A 21,027-nucleotide genomic window follows, 5' to 3' on the forward strand; every position below is an offset into this window, starting at 1 on the left:
ATGATGATGATGTTGATGATGTTGATGTCTCACGTCAAACCTGCTTAAAGAAAATAAAAGAAGCCAGATGAGACCGAGAGAGACCAAAAAAAAAAAAAAAGTATTTTATCTACAAAGTATTTTGTCAAAAAGCATATTTCTGTAATTCTAAAGACTGTTTTGTGAATATAATGAGTTGGGTAGAGTTCATGTTTATTCATCAGAGTGTGTTTAGAGACTCACTCCCTGGACTTCAGAGAGAGAAAGAGAGCGTTTGTGTGTGTGTGTGTGTGTGTGTGTGTGTGTGAGAGAGATGAGAGAGCAGCAGCTAATCCTGTAAGCAGCTCAGCACTCTCAGTGAAACACCTCTCACATCCTGTACTGTAAACCTCTGCCTGCTTCTCCGGGTGCAGAATGTAACCAAGCTGTTATTTAGTTTGTTCTTTATTTAATTATATATATTTCTTTTTTTTTTTCTCCTCTTTTTTCCAGTGCTTTAAACGTTTACTTCAACTTTCTAAAGTTTGGGTTCAGGGAGTCAGTTTCCTTTCTTTTTTCTTTTTTTTCTTTTTTTTTTTTTAATAAATGAATACTTGTTTTCGGACTTGAGTCGGACTTGTGGGGCAGTCGTGGCCTAATGTTTGGAATTGTCTTGGAACCTAATGGATAGTGAGTTGGACTTGTAACCTGAAGGTCGCGGGTTCGAGTCTCAGGTCCGGCAGGAATTGTAGGTGGGGAGCGTGAATAACCAGCACTCTCTCCACCTTCAATACCACGACTGAGGTGAGACCCTTGAGCAAAGCACCGAACCCCCAACTGCTCCCCGGGTGCCGCAGCATTGGCTGCCCACTGCTCCGGGTGTGTGTGTATGTGTGTGCGCACTTGGATGGGTTAAATTTGGAGTTTTGAAGTTAAATTCTTCAAAAGTGACAGTAATAATGCTTCTAAAGATTTCGATTTCAAATTTTGTTCTGTTGAACTTTCTCTTAATCAAAAAATCCTAAAGTATTATGGTTTTCACATATTCCAAGACACACACACACATCAACATTCACAAAAATCAAAAATGTTTCTTGAGCAGCAAATCAGCATATTAGAATGATTTCTGAATCATTGTGACACTGAAGACTGGAGTAATGATGCTGAAAATTCAGCTTTGATCACTCCAATATATTCACATAGAAGAGTTATCTTAAATTATAATAATATTTCAAAGTATTACTGATTTACTGTATTTTGTTCAAATAAATGCAGCCTTGGTGTGCATAAGAAACTTAAAAAATAAAATAAAATCTTACCAGCCTCAGATTTTTAAATGTTGTGTAAGTAGTCATTTCATTACATCCCTTGCAATGAAACTGCTAGTGGAAAGTAGATGCACAGCCTTAAAAATGTACTGTGGTTGGATTTACCATTTACATGGTATGTTGATTTATACCATGTAAATATACAAATAATCATTCACTGCATCAGCAAGATATGCCAGGGTTCTTCTATAATACTTTGAATACTATGGAATCACCAATTCACAAATCCCAGAATGCATTGCCACAGATTAATAGAATATTTACTGAAGAAAAAATAATAATCTACTTCAAATATATTTTAATCCAATAATTGGTTTTATAAAATTATATATAAAAAAATGTGGTATTTCATCCATAGTCACAGAAATATTGCTGTAGACCTTAAGGCAGCTGACTGTCGTTTTGTAGACGGTGATTCACTGTTGTCCTGCTATAGATGTTTATTTTGCGGTAACCAGTTCAATTACGGCCCAGAGCACAGACCTCCAAACAGCCCGGATCACCGCAGTCCTCGCTGATCCTGCTGAAAATCAATTTGTGTGACCGAACGGTCACCTGGCTCCTTGCATGCGTCAGTAAAGCTGAGCTCTGAATGCCCATCGGGGTCTGTTTAAGGCTGCACATGTCCCCGGTGCTCCGTCTGTTGGGTCTGGCTGAGACGGTTTGAGCCATCCGGCGATAGCAGCGGAGCAGAGAGGAACCTCTATCAACATGTGAATGAGTCATAAATGAGATGATGAGATTCCCTCAACACCTGCTGACAGCCTCTGTCCCAGCATCCCTCAGGATCTGCCATGTCTGTCTCTTCTAAACAGAAACTCGTGTTTGCTTGCAAATCTGCTGTCTGCCTCAAGATTATAACCACTCCAGACATTATTCAGCATGAGATTTCCAGTGGTTAATTCTTAAAGAAATAGTTCATGCAAAAATGAAAATTGTCATGCCATCCCAGATGTGTGACTTTCTTGACATTCCGTGACTTAAGAAATAATATTAGCTCTGTAGGTACAATGAAAGTTAGTAGAGACCGACTTTTAAGCTCCAAAAAGCATGTGAAGGCAAGATAAAAATAATCCATACGACTCATCTTCTGAAGCGATCTTATCAGTTTTGGGCTTAGAATGGACCACAATGTAACTTATTTTATAAATCGTGACATCTGCAGTCAATTTAGCAAACATTTCAAGCTTGATTACCTTTCCACGCACCATCTAGCTCTACTCATGCATCAAACACTAAGAATTGCTAAGCTTGAATCATGAGCCAACAATAGCAAGCCGTAAAGTGAAAGAACATTACAATGTTCATTTTGTTTTTTCCTAACCAATAGCAAGGGGTGCCCAGTCGGTGTGTTCCAACTTTACTTCAAGGTGCTGTATGTAATTTTTTGACTGTACTAAATCATAAAACTAGCATAATGCAGCTGATATTTAGGAAACATGGCAAGTTCATGTATTTGTACAGCCAGTTATGCTGCTTTGAAACGTGCGTTCCGTGTCGGAATGTCTGTTTTTGTTTTGGTCTGTGTGACTCCGCCCACTGCCAATTCATCCAATAGTATTTCGACACCCCCGGTTGCCAGTTGGCAGAAAACACAGTATTTTCCACCATAGAAGCCAGCAAACGAACTGGGTCAGAGATCGCAGATTCTACATGACTTAAAATGCCTACCCAATCTAAAAAATAAATGATTAAACACATTAGTAAAACACAGGTCACCATTCACTGGCATTGTAGAGACCTAGTCAGAGGTATTTTACTATCAATTTGTAGAAGAAAGTGAGAGTAGTGATTGTGCTGATTATTATTGGATAGAGATTGGCAAATGTTTAGGATTTCTGAAGAAGATATGAGTTGTTCTGGCCCTTGAAAAACTGGCAAACGCACTGCTAGGAATATCTGTGTGGTGGTGATCATACACTGACTCAAGTCAAAAGAGTCCCTATGATATTCTAGTCTAAAGATATGGCTCTAGAATCGAACTTTGACTGTTTTATCATCTGCCAGGCACACATTTCCAGTCAGATTACTTGGAAGAGTAAACATAATAGCTCTGGGGTTAATTTATATCACTAATCTTAAATATGAGTAGATTCCTATGAAACTCAGTTGTTTTCCTCCAAAGGATGCCGAATCCCTTATTGAGCTAATTTAAATCATTAAGGGATTTTTGCTTTATTTGTTTTGATTTTAGGCACAATATTGCCATCTGAGACAAATTTTGTAGAGGATTTATTTTGTCAAAGAGCAGAATCATGAGTCGTTGATTGCCCAGTGTGATGTTCTCTGACAAATCTTAAGCTGAATAATAAGCTTTTAAAAAATAATTTTCTGTTTGGTCTTTGTGCCCAGATGTTTCAGCAGAAGCAATATGAGGTGTTTTCATGAGATTGTGTCATATCACAGTTGCAATCACAATATGTGATGAAATAATCATGCAAAAAGTCATGCCAGGTGTATCTCAAAACATTTGAGATAAAAAAAAAAATAAAAATAAAATTGTAACTTATTTCAAAAAGTGAAACTTTCATATATTCTAGATTCATTACATGTAAAGTAAAACATTTCAAATGTTTTTTTGTTTTCATTTTGATGATTAGAGCTTATAGCTCATTTAAGTCAAAAATCCAGTATCTCAAAATATTAGAATATTTACATTTGAGTTTCATTAAATGAACATCCCTACAGTATAAATTCCGGGTATCTCTTGTTCTTTGAAACCACAATAATGGGGAAGACTGCTGACTTGACAATGGTCCACAAAACAATCATTGACACCCTCCACAAAGAGGGTAAGTCACAGAGGGTCATTACTGAAAGAAGTGGCTGTTCACAGAGTGCTGTATCAAAGCATATTAAATGCAAAGTTGACTGGAAAGAAGAAATTGGGTAGGAAAAGGTGCACAAGCAACAGGGATGACTGCAAGCTTGAGAATACAGTCAAGCAAAGCTGATTCAAACACTTGGGAGAGCTTCAGAAGGAGTGGACTGAAGCTGGAGTCAGTGCATCAAGAGTCACCACGTTCAGACGTCTTCAGGCTTCTGAAACAGAAACGACGTCAGAAGCATCTTACTTGGGCTCAGGAGAAAAAGAACTGGACTGTTGCTCAGTCGTCTTTTCAGATAAAAGTCAATTTTGCATTTCATTTGGAAATCAAGGTCTGGAGTCTGGAGGAAGATTGGAGAGGCACAGAATCCAAGCTGCTTGAAGTCCAGTGTGAAGTTTCTGAAGTCAGTGATGATTTGGGGCCGTGATGTCTGCTGGTGTTGCTCCATTGTGTTTTATCAAGTCCAAAGTCAATGCAGCCGTCTACCAGGAGATTTCGGAGCACTTTATGCTTCCATCTGCTGACAAGCTTTACGGAGATGCTGATTTCCTTTTCCAGCAGGACTTTAGCACCTGCCCACAGCACCAAAACCCCTTCCAAGTGGTTTGCTGACCATGATATTACTGTGCTTGATTGGCCTGCCAACATGCCTGAAATCCATATGAAATCTATGGGATATTTTCAAGAGAAAGATTAGAAACTAGCTGAAGGCTCAATAGTGCCTCAGCAGTGCCACAGGCTGATCGCTTCCATGCCACACCTCACTGATGCTGGAGTTTGTGCTAAAGGAGCCCCGACCCAGTTTTGAGTGCATAAATGAACATACTTTAAAGAACTTGAACTATTCTGTTTTTTTTTTTGATTGATCATAGGAAATATTCTAATATTTTGAGATACTGGATTTTTCACTTTCATGAGCTGTAAGCTCTAATCATCAAAATAAAATAAAAAATTTAAAAAACTTTGAAATATTTTACTTCATGTAATGAATCCAGAATATATGAAAGTTTCACTTTTTGAAATGTTACAAAAAAAATGTTACTTTTTCACGATATTCAGATTTTTTTCAGATGCATCTGTGTACTGTATGTAGTCATTATTGAAATATATATCTAAAATCTCAATTGATTGCTTCAAGTAAATTGTGTACATCTCAGGGGTTCTGAGATTCAAAATTTGTTGGAATCAAAATGTTGTAATTCTATTAAAGGGGTGGTTTACTGTTGTTTTTCTAGGCTTGATTGTGTTTATGGGGTGCAGTCTAACATGTTCATGCTTCGTTTTTTTTAAAAACGCATTATTTTTCATATAATTTACCTTTATTCCACACCGATCTGTCCCTTCTCTGACAAAAGCCTCGATTATTTCCTGTTTTTATGAAGCCCCTCCCTCAGAAATACGTGATGGGCTCTGATTGGTTAGCTGGCTCAGTGTTGTGATTCACTAAACCGCCGAGCGTGCGTCTAAATGTCCCGCCCCTCAGCTCAGCGGCATGTGCTCCGGTTGTATTGTAAACAAAGGCGTCGTCTATATTGCTTATCAATTTGAGTCCGATTGAGACGCAGAGGATATTAGTGAAGAGGATCGTGCAGAACCTGTGCAAGCACGGCTCTTAATGATATGTTTGTTTGTTTGTTGTCTCATGCTTTTAGATACGCTGTTATTATGCTACTGCTTATGTTAGCTTTTAATACACGGTTTTATTCCGATTAAAGCTTAATACAGTGAAAAAAAAAAAAAGAAACACCTTGTCCAGTAATCACAAATGCTGAGAAAAGTAGCAGGTACAGCGTGGCGCTGCTGCTCTGAGTGCTCTCCTGTGCTGATTCATCAGCCGTCTGCACTGTGATTTACATCTGAGTAATAACACTGACCAACTTTAATAGCCTTTGATTTGGAAATAGTCAGCAGGCAGTTGAATTGTTGTTATTATTTAGACCCATTGAACCAGACCAATTACAGAAACTTCTGATTGGCTAAATCCCGTCGGTTTCCGGAAACTTGTTCATGCTAATTGTCGTTCCACAGTCTTATTCTGTTTCTACACGTGTGTCAGACTCTGAGCGAGAGAGGTGAGCATGTGAGGTCAGCGGACGGGACACTCCTCCAGGCTTCTGGATGGATCTGTCAGGTCGCATCTGATCCGAACCAAATGAAACAGAGTCCAGTCCACACACACACACACAGAAGTGATTTGAGACACGTCTTCTTACTTCTGTTAGCTCTCCCTCCACTTCTGCTCTAGACGTTTATCTCGTCTGTTTCATTGCACCGCTATTTTTCTTCCTTTTCTCATTCAGCTCAGTCATTCACCCCCTTTTTGTGTCCAAAATAGCACAAACACACACAATAACAGCAGACGGTGTGTGTGTGTGTGTGTGTGTGTGTAGAGAGTAATATTGTCCCTCTCTGTTCTCTTCTGCAGTCATCAGAGTCAGACGACGTGCTGGGACCATCCCAAGATGACCGAGCTCTATCATTCTCTATGTAAGTGACACAAACACACATACAGAGACTGGTGTCTTATCACCCTTCAGAGACGCGCTGAGAGCAGTTCAAGTCTCACCGAAATCCACAGCTGAATAAATACTGGACAGCATCTGTCCACAGAGGCCTGCTGTCGGTGGAGATGTGTGTCTGTGTTTGCTGTCTCTATAAGGCAGGAAACCTCCAGACACGCGCACACACACACACACACACACACACACATACATACATGAACCCGAGGGGAACTATTCAGAGTTATACAGAGAGGACACAAACAAAATGTGATGGGAGTCAGTTTTGGGTTTAGTTCAGGTTTGGAAAAAAAAATAATAATAATTTGTTAACATGAGGTAATGCATTAGGTATTATAAAGTAACAATTAATAACATTTTTATATTAGTTATTAGTGTAGAGTGTTAATTTATTAATATTGTGTTGCTCCTTGTTAACTCATGTTTGTTCATAATAAATTGGCTAATTAACAAACTTTAAATGTTAATGTATTAGTGCATGTAGAAATTAACATTAATATTGACTGTAATAATGTAAATGTTTTCTTCATTGCTATTTCAGCTAGTTATTCACTAATAAAACAGCTAGACCAGTTTTATTTTAGTGTTATTTATATACTATTATAGTATTTAATAATATCTTAAATTAGCTTTTATTTTTATATTTTCAGTTTTCATTTTAATTCTAGTTTAGGTTTTAATCATTTTTTAAGTGCCTTTGTCATTGTTGCTTTTAAATACTTTTTATTTATCTTTCATTTATTTTAAATTCAGTTTTAGTAATTTTAGTGCTTCAACTTAAACTTATTGGTAACACTATAAAATTAGTTCCCATGAATTAATGCATTGACAGAGCAGTATATTTGTTACAGTATTTCTTCATCTTTGTTAAAGTTAATGAGTAAAAATACAACTGTTCATTGTTTGTTCATTTCCATTAAATAATATTAACAGATAAAACTTTTGATTTTAATAAAGTATTAGTAAATGTTGAAATTTACATGAAAAAATGCTTTATAAGTAGTTTTTATTGTAAGTTCATGTTATATAGTTTATATATGTTTATGTATATACACGTGTATTTTATTTCAGTTAACGAAATCAATTTTAATAGTTTTAGTTAACAAAAACAATAAAAAGTGAGACAAATTGTTTGTTTATTTATTGAAGATAGTAATGTGCAATTTGAATGATTTTAGAGTCCGTCAGATTTTGGGCCAGGTTAGGTCGTCTAATTTTGATGCTAATTCTGTGCTACTAATGCTCATGCACACTTTCATTAAATATGTTTACATGTACAACAAAGCACCGATGGCTATAAAAATAACACTTGAAAACCCTTTTAGCGTGAGATTTTGAAATTAGCATACAAACTATCTTCACCCTGTCAAGTATGATGTGCGTGCATAAGACAAGCACTTACGGTTGACCGAACAGCCAAAGTATATCGATCATATTTTGACCTTTTCCTAACAAGAACCCAGTTCAACCTGTTAGATGACCTTTACATCTCGTTGACTTGTTAACCTTAACTGGTGTAAGAACGTGCTTGTCAACACACTCATTAACACAGACCTTGTTGTTGTGAAATATTTAATGAAATGCTGCAGTTTATAACTCTGTGGTCGAGTTCAGATTGTGTATGTAGATTGCGTCAGACGGTGCACTATTTATGGATTTCACATGTCGCGAATCATTCAAAATAACAGCCTCAAATAAACAATTAATCCATGAATCCAACATATTTTTCACACATTGAACATTCCTATTCAGACTCAGTTCACAGGCAGTTCAGTTCAGTTTACAGTCTTTGTTATAAACTTTTGTTTACTTTTTCTTATAATTTCTCTTCTGTTTCTCTTTAGCTGACCTCAACAACGTGCGCTTCTCTGCGTACAGGACGGCTATGAAGATCCGCCGGCTACAGAAAGCCCTCTGCTGTAAGTCTCTCTCTGTGTGTGTGTGTGTGTGTGTGTGTGTGTGTGTGTGTGTTATATGATTAGAGCTGCATGCTTGCATCGTCTCACTCCATCGGCTCAATTAACTCAGAGAGGCCCAATTAACAGCACAAAGAGAATGAGTGAGCAGCCTCCATGCCTCACGTCCTCTTCATTTGCATGTGTGTTTGTTTCTTGAGTTGTTAATTGGTCTCATTAAAAGTGTAAACAGGGAATATGGCATCCATCGCTCCATCAAAGATGAATAGTGTTGATGGTTCAGGCGCTGACACCGTGTCCTAACAGAGCGTGACAAGCTATAAAACTTCTATGTTAATCGGGATGTTTGCCCTAACCGGCTGTGACCACTAACAATACATTTTGCCACTAGCTTAGTTTCTATTTTTGTAGCTCTGCCCACAAAGAGAGCCTCACAAGTTCAAAAAAATCACTCAACGGAACTGTATATTAAACATTAGAATTATTTTATTTTATTTTATTGTGTATATTAAATATTTACATTATATATGCAATGGTTATGCTAATAACAGCTAATGTTTTATGATTCTTACACTGTTTTATGGTTCATCAAGATAATCTTGAGAAACTCGTGTTAGGACTCATTTCTGCAGCACGTATAACTTGAGTCCAGTGCTTCAGGTGCTGTTCAGGATGCGAGACAGCGTCTTTTACCACAAAAACACAGAGATTAAATGCCACAAAACATCTGTTTGGCACATCAACTGATGATTAAAAATAATGCATGTGGAAAACCTGAAAATCAAGCCTGGTGGATTTCTGACACTCACATTCGTTCTTGAAGACATAACTTGAAAGCAAACTTTGAAATTGAAGTTTTGCCATTACAAGTTTATATTTAGTTTTCTGTGAAAATTGTATCCATTGCTTAATAAAATATGCATTCACAAGGCTATTCTTTTTGTATAATATTCTAGTGATCACTGCAATAATTTGTGTGTAGTCTGTAAATAATAGACTACATCAGATTATGCCTTTGCAATAGTGTAAGAGACCACTATCATGAAACCATAGATTAACGTTACTGTGTATGCGCTCAGAATCTGAACAGAACACGGACACGTAAAGTCATCTTTAGCCCCTAACCGTCAAATACACGCAAAAAATGTCAAAATGCAGCGCTTAGTGATTATTCACGTAAAACCTGGTCGGTTATGTAATAAATGAACGTAAGGAGTTGAGAATGAATTTGTAGCTTTAATAAGAAACAAAGGAAGTTTAATTCTTACAGTTTTATATGGCATTAGGTTATTCAATTGCTCTAGTAGGCTGTTAACTGAATACTTTAGACTTGCATTAAAAAACTTAAAGCACAGTTTGTTTCATTTGTATCTTTTTTTTATTCTATTGTATTCCTTTTCTTTTTTATTACTGGCATTGTATTCCTTTGCTTTTTTTTTTATTACTGGCAGTTGAATTATTTTCAATAATTTTGAGGACCTTTTTTTGTTTTGTTTTTTTTGTATTCTGCTGTGGTATTGAGAATTGTGACATTTCGCTGGTCTCTAAAATGTAGATGTCATAGCAATCTTATTTACACAATATATATATTTGATATATATCACTATCTTTAAATAAATCTTTCATATAAAGTTTTGGTCATGTGTCCCACTAATAATCGTTTTAAATAATCGTGATTTACAATATTGACCAAAATAGTCGTGATTTATGATTTTTGTCATAATCGAGCAGCCCTGATTTTAAGTACATATTGCTGTTGATGACTGTAATGCTACATAGTCACTTGGTGGTAAATATGCCATTTAATGTGTTTTTAATTACTTTAATGACTATTTAATTACTTATTTTTAATATATGTCCTCAGTAGAGGTCGACCGATTCATCGGTTTTGCCAATTAATCGGCATCAACTATCGGTTATCGGCAAAAATCCATGCAGATAGTTTTCCGGTTTGCAACCGTTGCTGGAGTGGCTGAGAAGGGTCCGCTGGTATTATACAGTACGAGAGCGGCCTCTAGAGGCGGAAATCACTGACAGCATGTGTTGTTTATTTTGACACGTGACACTGCGCGCTGCACAGAGCGGGAAACTCCAGAAGTGCATTTAAATACAGCCGACAGAAAAGCCTGCCGCGGAACAGAGCGCCATTCACATAGTTCTCTATTAAATTACATTATACTTGTCCCAAATCATTGTGAATGTACATAATGACTTCACCCTAGGCTATAAATTATGTATTGTGCATTTTTCAGCAAAACGTTTGTCTTTCTGTGGCACTAATAAAGTCTGTCTGCTTCATATAGAGAGCTGTAATAGATCGCGCTTTCTCTTTCCGCTTGCTCTGTTTTTTTTAAACACCGAACTTCAAACTCATTTATGCCACATTGTTCATTCTTGATGCAAACTTATGTCCGTTTGGTGATTTAAATGAATTGTTTTAGACCGCCACTTGAATTGAACACAAAGCGCCTGGTGTGTGTGTGTGATACCTCTGAGTTCTCCTAGACGCAGCGCTGCGCTTTTGCCCGGTGTGTGACTAACTTATTTTTTTTTGGGATTAGATAATCATCAAGTGTTCAAAAATAGAAGCAAATAAAGTGTGTTAGTACACATACAATATCCATATGTATGTAATTTTAATGCTATGGCCTTGTGTAGATATTTAAAAATGGCCATTTTTAAGCATGATTGTTGAAATTAAATGGTAACACTTAACAATAAGAGTCCATTCGTAGCATTAATGAAAATTGTAGAAGTATCGTTCCTTGTTAGTGTTCATTTCAACGTTCACTATTAGCTACTAATAGGCTACATTTTTTAATTTTAGAGTTTCTTCTTTTAACATTAGCAAACTATAAAATAACTTTAATGATCAATATAGTAAATAATATTAATATTTTTATTAATTTACAAAGTATGGTTCAGTACTGTTTTTAGTGCTTTTAAAAAAAAAAAAAATAGTAAAGCACTAGCTTTCTTTCAGTATCCATTTTGAAAACTATCGGTTGATTAATCGGTATCGGCCAGTGGGGTCCAACCTAGCTATCGGTATCGGTAAAATCCACTATCGGTCGACCTCTAGTCCTCAGTATTTCTCTTGTGCCTATGAGGGGACAGCTACTTCTGATCATTGTGATGCCCCAAAAATTGCAGTGAAGTCATAGTTTACTAGAATATTTAAATATGTATTATTTTGTAAAAGCTTTTATTTGATTGCTTTCTTTGTGTTCTTTTTAATTACTCTTATTCTTTTATTTATTTTTCTCATGTAAAGCACCTTGATGAAGCTACCTTTCAAGACTATATGCAAAAATAAATGTTATTATTATTTTGCACCTACATAATATAATTGTCTTCTTATTGGAAAAAAAACACCTTTTTAAACTGCTTAAGAACAAATGCATAATTTTTTTTTTTTTTTGGCATTTAAATTTACAATTATTTACTTGGCAGACACTTTTATCCTAAATGACTTGCATTGCATTCAAGCTGCACATATACATTTGATCAGTTCTTGCTTTCTTTGTGAATCGAACCCATGACTTTGGTATTACTAGTACCATGCATGACTGATTGAAGACAAATTTGCCATTGGTTCCCTCAAGATTTGCCTATGGGTTTTTATAGTTGGGTTTTCCAATATATGAGTAAAACAAGGTCTGTGGTAAATATAAATTGAAGATACATGGAAATTTTGCTCTTCAACTAAAATGACACACACCCATACTGAAAATGCAAATTAGATTTTTTTTTTTTTTATATATATATAAATTATTTATAAAATAAAAATACAGTGTATATAAATAAAAAAAATAATTATTTATTTTTTAAAAAGTATGTTTGTAATAAGTAACTACATAAAGCCATTGGGTTGTGAGTGAAATGGCCCATTATAAAAACCCATAGGGAAGTTTCGAGGGTAACCGTAGTGAAATATTCTTGTGGGTTTTGACGTCACGGCTGCAGCACTCCTGATTGATTTTGACTTCAATGAAGACCAACAATTGTCTCTGTCTCTGTCTCAGTGGATCTGCTGGATCTGAGTGTGGCTCAGTCCATGTTCCAGCAGCACAAGTTGACGGTAAACACCCAGCAGCTGACGGTTCCTGAGGTCATCAACTGCCTGACGTCTGTCTATGACGGACTGGAGCAGGAACACAAAGACCTGGTCAACGTCCCGCTATGTGTGGACATGTGTCTCAACTGGCTGCTCAATGTCTACGACACGTATGTATTACACGCTTGCGCTGTCTCTGCACCTGACATATGGCACGTTATGATACAACGACACTCACATTAAAATCCTGCCATTGTGTGCACAGCTAGTGCCTAATGACGCATGTCTTTACTTGACGAACACTGTTACAATTTTTGGCACAGCTGTTTCCAGTCATTTCTTTTTCCGCATCCATTTGAAAACTTATGTTTTGATTTTAGAAATATTGTAAACTGATTGCTAAGACTTTGTTATTCATTATATTATATCTACATAACATCAGACTCACATCAAATTAAATTCAGGATGTCTTTGGTCTACTCATCACCTTATGTTTCTAATCATGTGCATATTATGGAAGCCTCTTTCTGCCACTGAATAAAAAATATAACACATTAATTGCAACTCTCTATCTTAGAAATCTGACTTTTTTTTCTCGCAATTGCAAGTTTACATCTTACATGATTTAAACTTGCAGTTGCGAGTCGTAAAGTCAGAATTGTGAGATATGAACTAGTAATTCTAACCTTTTTTTCATAGTTTTTGCAATTGCAATTCTCGCAATTCAGATTTTTCTCCTTGCAATTGCGAGTTTATATCATGCAATTCTGACTTTATTTCTCAGAATGGTGAGTTTTAAATCTCAGAGTTTTGGCTTTTTTCCTGCAATTGCGAGTTTACATCATGCAATTCTGACTTCATTTCCCAGGATCGCAACTTTATTTCTCAGAATTGCGAGTTTAAATCTCGCAATTCTGACTTTTTTCCCCCCAGAATTGTGTGATTTAAACCCACAATTGCAAATTATAACGTCAGAATTGCAAGATATAAACTTGTATTTCTGACTTTTTTCTTGCAATTGTGAGTTTACATCTCGCAATTCTGACTTTATTTCTCAGAATTGCAAGTTTGGTGCACATTTCTGAGAAAAAAATTCTCGCAATTCTAACTTTTTCTCAGAATTTCAAGTTTATATCACTCAATTCTGAGAAAAAAAACATTTATATCTTGCAATTCTAACTTTCTCACAATTGCTATTTTGTAACTCACAATTCTGAGAAAAATAAAGTTAGAATTGTGAGTTTATATCATGCAATTTTGAGAAAAAAGTCAGAATTGTGAGATGAAAAAGTTAGAATCGAGTTAGAAAAACTATTTTTTTTTTTTTTTTTTTATCCGTAGCAGAAACAGGTTTCCATAGCATATTCAGTTGTGTAAATAATAAAATTTAAATTTGTTTCACTGTTCTGAATATTTTTATGTCAGTGCATTTCCATTACAAATCAGGTGGAAGACAAAGACCTTATTTTGCTGAAGGCTCGCCTGGAGCTCAGAGTTGATTGATGTGTTGTGTGTATTTCAGACAATCTCAAGCTCCGACCTTGGATGCTTCCAATATGGATGCAGTGTTATACAAACTAAACACTACTGAATTGTATTCCCTAATCGATAATGGCAGATGTGTAGTATTGTCATGTGCTCATTGCTGCCTTTTCCTCTTACCCACAATGTTTTTTGTTTTGCCACAGGGGTCGCAGTGGGAAGATCCGAGTTCTGTCCATGAAGATTGGGCTGCTCTCTCTTTGTAAGGGTCATCTGGAGGAGAAGTACAAATGTAAGCTCTTTTTGAACTTTTTCATAACAATTATAGAACCAAAATTAATAACAGACTATTGTCTTGTTTTTCTAACATCTTAACCAGACATGAACATCAAGTCATTTGAATAAAGCTGAAATGTAATTATTAGATGAAAAACCTAGGCAAAACGTAGAATAAATAAAATAAATTGAAGTTGATGTGCTAAAATGACTAAAACTAAAATAAAATAAATGAGAAGATAAATACTTAAAAAAATAATAATAATAATAATTTACATTTAATAAATACATTCACTTGAATGAACTTTAAAGCTAATAATAATGAATGCTAAAATATTATCTAATTAAATACTGAAATTGTCACATTTTGGTAGTTAGTCCACCACCTACTGTAAAATGTATCCAAAAACCTGTATCACATATCTGTGTATTAACATGAAATATAGCTGTTATGATGTCCAAGGCTAAATGAAGGTTCATTATTTTTGCTGGTTGAGGTTTTTGTTATGTATTTGCAGATAATTTGAATATCTATTGAACATGTGCCCTGCAGCATTGTTAGATGACATGTACAAAACCCAGCCTTATCCCTTTTAATTAACGTGTTTGTGAAGCACCACAAACCCCATGATGCTCTACCTCTTTTTTCGGTCCTGTTTTGTTTCTAAAAGCACAGTCATCTGAAAGAACAGACTGCACTCCCACGATGCACTTCCTCACGTAATTGGGCTTTTTGCTCTTTTAAGTTCTGACTCATCTCAGGAGTCTTCAGTCCTCTGAGTGATCAGGACTCGCAGTAGACAAATCCCTGCGCTGGTTAGTTACAGGCTGCAGCAGCGATTGTTCTCTGTGTCTGAAGTACCGTAGACAGACCAAAAATGACATATGGCGCTTGTTGAGATGGAAAACATGTTTTTTCCATTTTCGGTCAGCAGTTTGAGGTTCACTCAGCCCGGTCAGCACTTTAAAGCAGAGCTGAGTGACAGACAATCACAGACGGGTTTCTTCGCTGACCTTGAGTTAACATAGCGCACAGTGAAATGGAGTCTGTGTGACTTTAGTTGTGTGTGTTGGAGTGAGAATAGAGCTTATTGAACTGCTCTGATACTCTCAGGACAGAGGGCTGGAGTTCAGCGCTGTGTTGTGTGTGTGTGTGTGTGTGTGTGTGTGTGTGTAACAGCTCTGGCAGGAGTCTGCTCTTGCTCTGGTAATCAAGGTCATCTCCGTCCCTGAACCAAGGTTAGAAATAGAGTGATGGATAAAAAATGATGGCAAATGACATTTATCATTAACTGAAGGACTTTTAGATTGCTGTACTGTGTAATCCGTTCATCTACATTACATCTTAAACCATATGTAGATAACTGAAGGGACTGCTTTAAATATTAAATGAAAAAGAAGCTAAATTATCTTTTTTTAATTTATCCACATAAATGATGCATGCTGGGAAGCATTTGAGCTGGGATTAAATGCTCATATATGAGTGGATGGAGAGTGAACTCATACTGTTATGGGCTATGAAATAGCGGATATGATTTCATAGAACGACAGTATGTTTTATTCATATGGTTTAACAAAGAACTTTTAGAAAACAGACGAGACATACAGCAATAGCTTTGACAGATGAGACATACAGCAATATATGGTCCATTTGTTTTTTATATATATATATATATGTAGTCTGGTATTTGTACACAAATAAACAATGTTTTCTTGAGAAATGGTAAGCAGATATAGCCTTTAGCATTATTAAAAATTTAATTAAATTACGTAAAAAATTTAAATTAAATTTTCCATATCATTCTGTGGAAGAATCCACAGATGATCAAAATAATGTCATTTTATACATTATGTGGGTAAAAAGTTAAACTCATTAAAAATGTACATCTATTTGTTTGTCTGTCTGACTGACTAACAGTTTGTCTGTATCTAGCTAACTGACTGTCTGTCTATATGTCTGTATCTAGCTAACTGACTATATCTAGCTGTCTGTCTATATGTCTGTATCTAGCTAACTGACTGTTTGTCTGTCTGTCTATATCTAGCTGTCTGTCTATATGTCTGTATCTAGCTAACTGACTGTTTGTCTGTCTGTCTATATCTAGCTGTCTGTCTATATGTCTGTATCTAGCTAACTGACTGTCTGTCTATATCTAGCTGTCTGTCTATATGTCTTTGTCTAGCTATCTGTCTGTCTATATGTCTGTATCTAGCTAACTAACTGACTGTCCGTCTGTCTGTCTGTATCTAGCTGTCTGTCTGTCTGTATCTAGCTGTCTGTGTGTCTTATCTGCAGTCTGTCCGTGTCTAGCTGACTGTCTAGCTGTCTGTATCTAGCAATTTGTCTGTCTGTCTGTCTGTCTAATTTTTTGTCTGTATATCTGTCTGTCTAGCTGACTGTCTATATATATGTGTGTCTGTATCTACCTGACTGTAGCAGTTTGTATGTCTGTCTGTCTATTTGTCTCATTTGTCTGTCTGTATATCTTTCCATCTAGCTGACTCTCTGTCTAGGTTTCTGTTTGTATGTCTGTCGGTCTAGCTGTCTGTTTGTCTGTCTGTCTATATCTAGCTGTCTGTCTATATGTCTGTATCTAGCTAACTGACTGTTTGTCTGTCTGTCTATATCTAGCTGTCTGTCTATACACTGTGTGCAGAATTATTAGGCAAGTTGATATTCTGGTCATTATTTTTTTTCCAAGAACATTTTACCAATTCCAAACCACATCAATCTTAATAACTACTATTGATTTTGTATTTAATAATTTATAAGTGATATATAATTGTCCATGAAGGCTGATAGTCAGAAACTTCTTATTTCAGGTGTGCAGAATTATTAGGCAGGTTTTCCTTTACAGATAAAATGAGCCAAAAAAGAGATTGAACTCAAGAATAAAAGTTAAAAAAAGTATTAAATGCCCATGAGAAGGATGCAATACTAATGCAATAATAGAATTAGCAAAGTTAAGGCATGACTATTGGGCAGCGAAATGCTCATTGGGTCAGCAAGGTCAGAAAAAACAGGTGGAGAGGAAAAGACACATGTGATGCTGGTCATCACAGATGTGATGCTGGTCCTTCAAGAGTCACTCTCAACTTATCTGTCCATAAGTCCTATACAAAATCAGTCTTCATGTATTTCACAATACTTCAGCATGTTATTCTTATTAAGTGAGGGTAATTTTAAATAATTTTTTACCCAAGCAAAGTCTCTGAGAACCTGACACCTTGTAATTCTGGAGACTCCAGGAAGGTTGCAGTTCTGGAAAATGATGGCGCTGGAGACTAAATGGTTCCTGATGGTTTCTCACCTAATTCTTCACCTTAATTCTTAATTCTTTTGCAGTTAACATGTGTCTTTTCCTCTCCACCTGTTTTTTCTGACCTTGCTGACCCAATGAGCATTTCGCTGCCCAATAGTCATGCCTTAACTTTGCTAATTCTATTATTGCATTAGTATTGCATCCTTCTCATGGGCATTTAATAATTTTTTTTAACTTTTATTCTTGAGTTCAATCTCTTTTTTGGCTCATTTTATCTGTAAAGGAAAACCTGCCTAATAATTCTGCACACCTGAAATAAGACGTTTCTGACTATCAGCCTTCATGGACAATTATATATCACTTATAAATTATTAAATACAAAATCAATAGTAGTTATTAAGATTGATGTGGTTTGGAATTGGTAAAATGTTCTTGGGAAAAAAAATATGACCAGAATATCAACTTGCCTAATAATTCTGCACACACTGTGTGTCTGTATCTAGCTAACTGACTGTCTGTCTGTCTGTCTATATCTAGCTGTCTGTCTATATGTCTGTATCTAGCTAACTGACTGTCTGACTATATCTAGCTGTCTGTCTATATGTCTTTGTCTAGCTATCTGTCTGTCTATATGTCTGTATCTAGCTAACTGAGTGTCCGTCTGTCTGTCTGTATCTGGCTGGCTGTCTGTCTGTCTGTCTGTCTGTCTGTATCTAGCTGTCTGTGTGTCTTATCTGCAGTCTGTCCGTGTCTAGCTGGCTGTCTAGCTGTCTGTATCTAGCAATTTGTCTGTCTGTCTAGTTTTTTGTCTGTATATCTGTCTATCTAGCTGACTGTCTATATATCTGTGTGTCTGTATCTACCTGACTGTAGCAGTTTATATGTCTGTCTGTCTATTTGTCTCATTTGTCTGTCTGTATATCTTTCCATCTAGCTGACTCTCTGTCTAGGTTTCTGTTTGTATATCTGTCGGTCTAGCTGTCTGTTTGTTTGTCTGTCTGTTTATCTAACTGTCTAGCTGCCTAACTGTCTGCCTGTCTTCTCTGTCTAGCTGTCTGTCTGTTTATCTGTCTAACTCTCTAGCTGTCTGTATATATATATATATATATATATATATATATATATATATATATATATATATATATACATATACATATACACACTGTATATATATATAAAATATGTCTGTGTCTATCTATCTGTCTGTCTGTCTATCTTATGTCATCCTTTCAGCCATCCATCCATCCAAGGTGGATAGATATCACACCTGTCTGCCTGTCTATATCAGTCTATTTATCTGTCTGGCTATCTATCCATGAGTCTGAGATAGATAGGTAATGCTGTCTATCTGTCAATGCATCTTCCTGTCTGTCAGGGTTCTCCGTTTCTCATCTCTCAGTGTCCATTCACACAGAACGTGATTTTTCACTCTACTGCTCTGCGTTTTTAAATTGTTTTCTAGAAGGAAACACGTTATCACATATCACATCTTTTGCAATGTCTCTCTTAGCATTTTTTGAATGCTGTGTAATTTAAAAGAAGTTTATCTTTTAAACGCAAACATTTATAGCTGACTTCTTGTTTGTGTCTCTCTCAGGTCTGTTTAATCAGGTGTCATCGGCGGGTGATACGTGTGATCAGAGGCAGTTGGGTCTTCTGCTGCATGATGTCATTCAGATCCCTCGACAGCTGGGCGAGGTGGCGGCCTTCGGTGGGAGCAACATCGAGCCCAGCGTCCGCAGCTGCTTCCAGCATGTGCGTGAACACACACACACACACACACATCAGTGCATTCTGATGATCACAATGTGTGTGTTTCACTCTGATATGTCTTTGTTTATGACTGATGGTCTATTCAGTTATAGAGCAGTGTGAATTATTGAAGCTGTCTGCTCGTGATATCCTCACATTACCTCACACAACACTGTGTGTTAATGGTGTTGTCAGCATGAGTGTTCATATTTTTGTCCTCTAGTCATTTCACTAGTGTAAATCCTACAGCAGTTAGACTGGAGGCTATAAATACACACTTTAAAGAGAGCGAGAGAGAGTCCATCCATCTATCTCTGTACCTGTCTATCTCTGTACCTGTCCTCTCAATTTGCCTTAATTTTTCTCTTCTCTCCTTATGTCTATCTGTCTATTTGTCTGTCTGTCTGTCATCTATCTATTTGTCTGTCGGTTTGTCTGTCTGTCATCTATCATGTGTTTGTCTTTCTGTCTCTTTCTGTATATCTGTCTGTCTCTCTATCTGTCTGTCTGTCTGTGTGTGTATGTCTGTCTGTTTGTCTCTATCTGTCTATCATCTATCTATTTGTCTGTCTGTCTGTCATCTATCTGTTTGTCTGTCGGTTTGTCTGTCTGTCATCTATCATGTGTCTGTCTTTCTGTCTCTTTCTGTATATCTGTCTGTATCTCTATCTGTCTGTCATCTATCTGTCTGTCTCTAGCTATCTGTCTGTCGTCTGTCTGTCTATCTATATGTCTGTCACTCTTTCTCTCTTTCTGTCTGTCTGTCTGTCTGTCTGTCTGTCTGTCTGTCTATCGATCTATCTGTCTATCTATGTGTTTGTCACTATCTATTTGTCTGTCTGTCTGTCTGTCTGTCTGTCTGTCTGTCTGTCTGGTCTGTCTGTCTGTCTGTCTATCTATCTATGTGTATGTCACTATTTCTCTCTATCTATCTGTCTATCTGTCTGTCTATATATCTGTCAGTCTGTTTGTCAATATCTCTATCTTGGTTCTGTCCAAATATCCATTTGTCTGTCCAGTCTGTCTTTTCATCCATCAATCTGTCTGTCTGTTCTGAGTGGTTCGGTTGCTCTCTGACACACAGTGTCAAATCTGAAATATTTTGAAGAGACAGAAATTGGCATTTATAAATGAGTGAGGACGAGGAGGACAAATTCAATCAGAAGTTACTGACAGGAAGAGATGTCACCTCTGTGGAGAGGAGAAGAATGCAGAAAACTGGAAATGAAAGCTAGGTGTGAGTTTGGAGGAGGAGGACACATCGCTGAGCAACATCACAGATGAAAGCCGAGAGAGGAAATGAACAAATGATGAAAGACAGATGAGTGGAGGGATGACAGACAGACAGTCAGGACAGTGTCACACCTGAAGCCATTTACAGTCCGTCAGCGCTGATGGATGGAATCACCCAAACGCTCAATTTCTCTTCCCTTTGCTCTGTCTCTTTCTCTTGTAGCTTGAGAGTGTCTGATGGGAAACAAAACACGTCAACAGGTCAGAGTTCAGAGCTGTAGGTTATGACATCACAGTCTCAACAAAGCGTAGATCTACAGGCATCCTATGTCTCGTACGCTGAGTGTGTGTTTCAATGCTAAGTGACATTTAAAGTCTTCTGCATCAGTACATTCCACCGCTGACATCACTGCCA

General features: G+C 36.7%; 1 protein-coding gene across 7 annotated transcripts in view; it reads left to right on the forward strand.

Moving 5' to 3' along the window:
* LOC131531755 (utrophin-like) overlaps positions 1-21,027 on the forward strand; it is a 248,003-nt gene that overhangs the window by 180,591 nt on the left and 46,385 nt on the right. For all 7 annotated transcript variants that reach the window (XM_058762784.1, XM_058762788.1, XM_058762786.1 and 4 more), the window contains 5 exons: positions 6,540-6,601; positions 8,478-8,552; positions 12,575-12,776; positions 14,295-14,380; positions 19,225-19,382. In XM_058762784.1, the coding sequence (XP_058618767.1) occupies positions 6,540-6,601; positions 8,478-8,552; positions 12,575-12,776; positions 14,295-14,380; positions 19,225-19,382 (583 nt within the window). The remainder of the gene's footprint in view (positions 1-6,539; positions 6,602-8,477; positions 8,553-12,574; positions 12,777-14,294; positions 14,381-19,224; positions 19,383-21,027) is intronic.

Source organism: Onychostoma macrolepis, chromosome 23 (assembly GCF_012432095.1).
Source record: "Onychostoma macrolepis isolate SWU-2019 chromosome 23, ASM1243209v1, whole genome shotgun sequence".
Classification (NCBI taxonomy): Eukaryota; Metazoa; Chordata; class Actinopteri; order Cypriniformes; family Cyprinidae; genus Onychostoma; species Onychostoma macrolepis.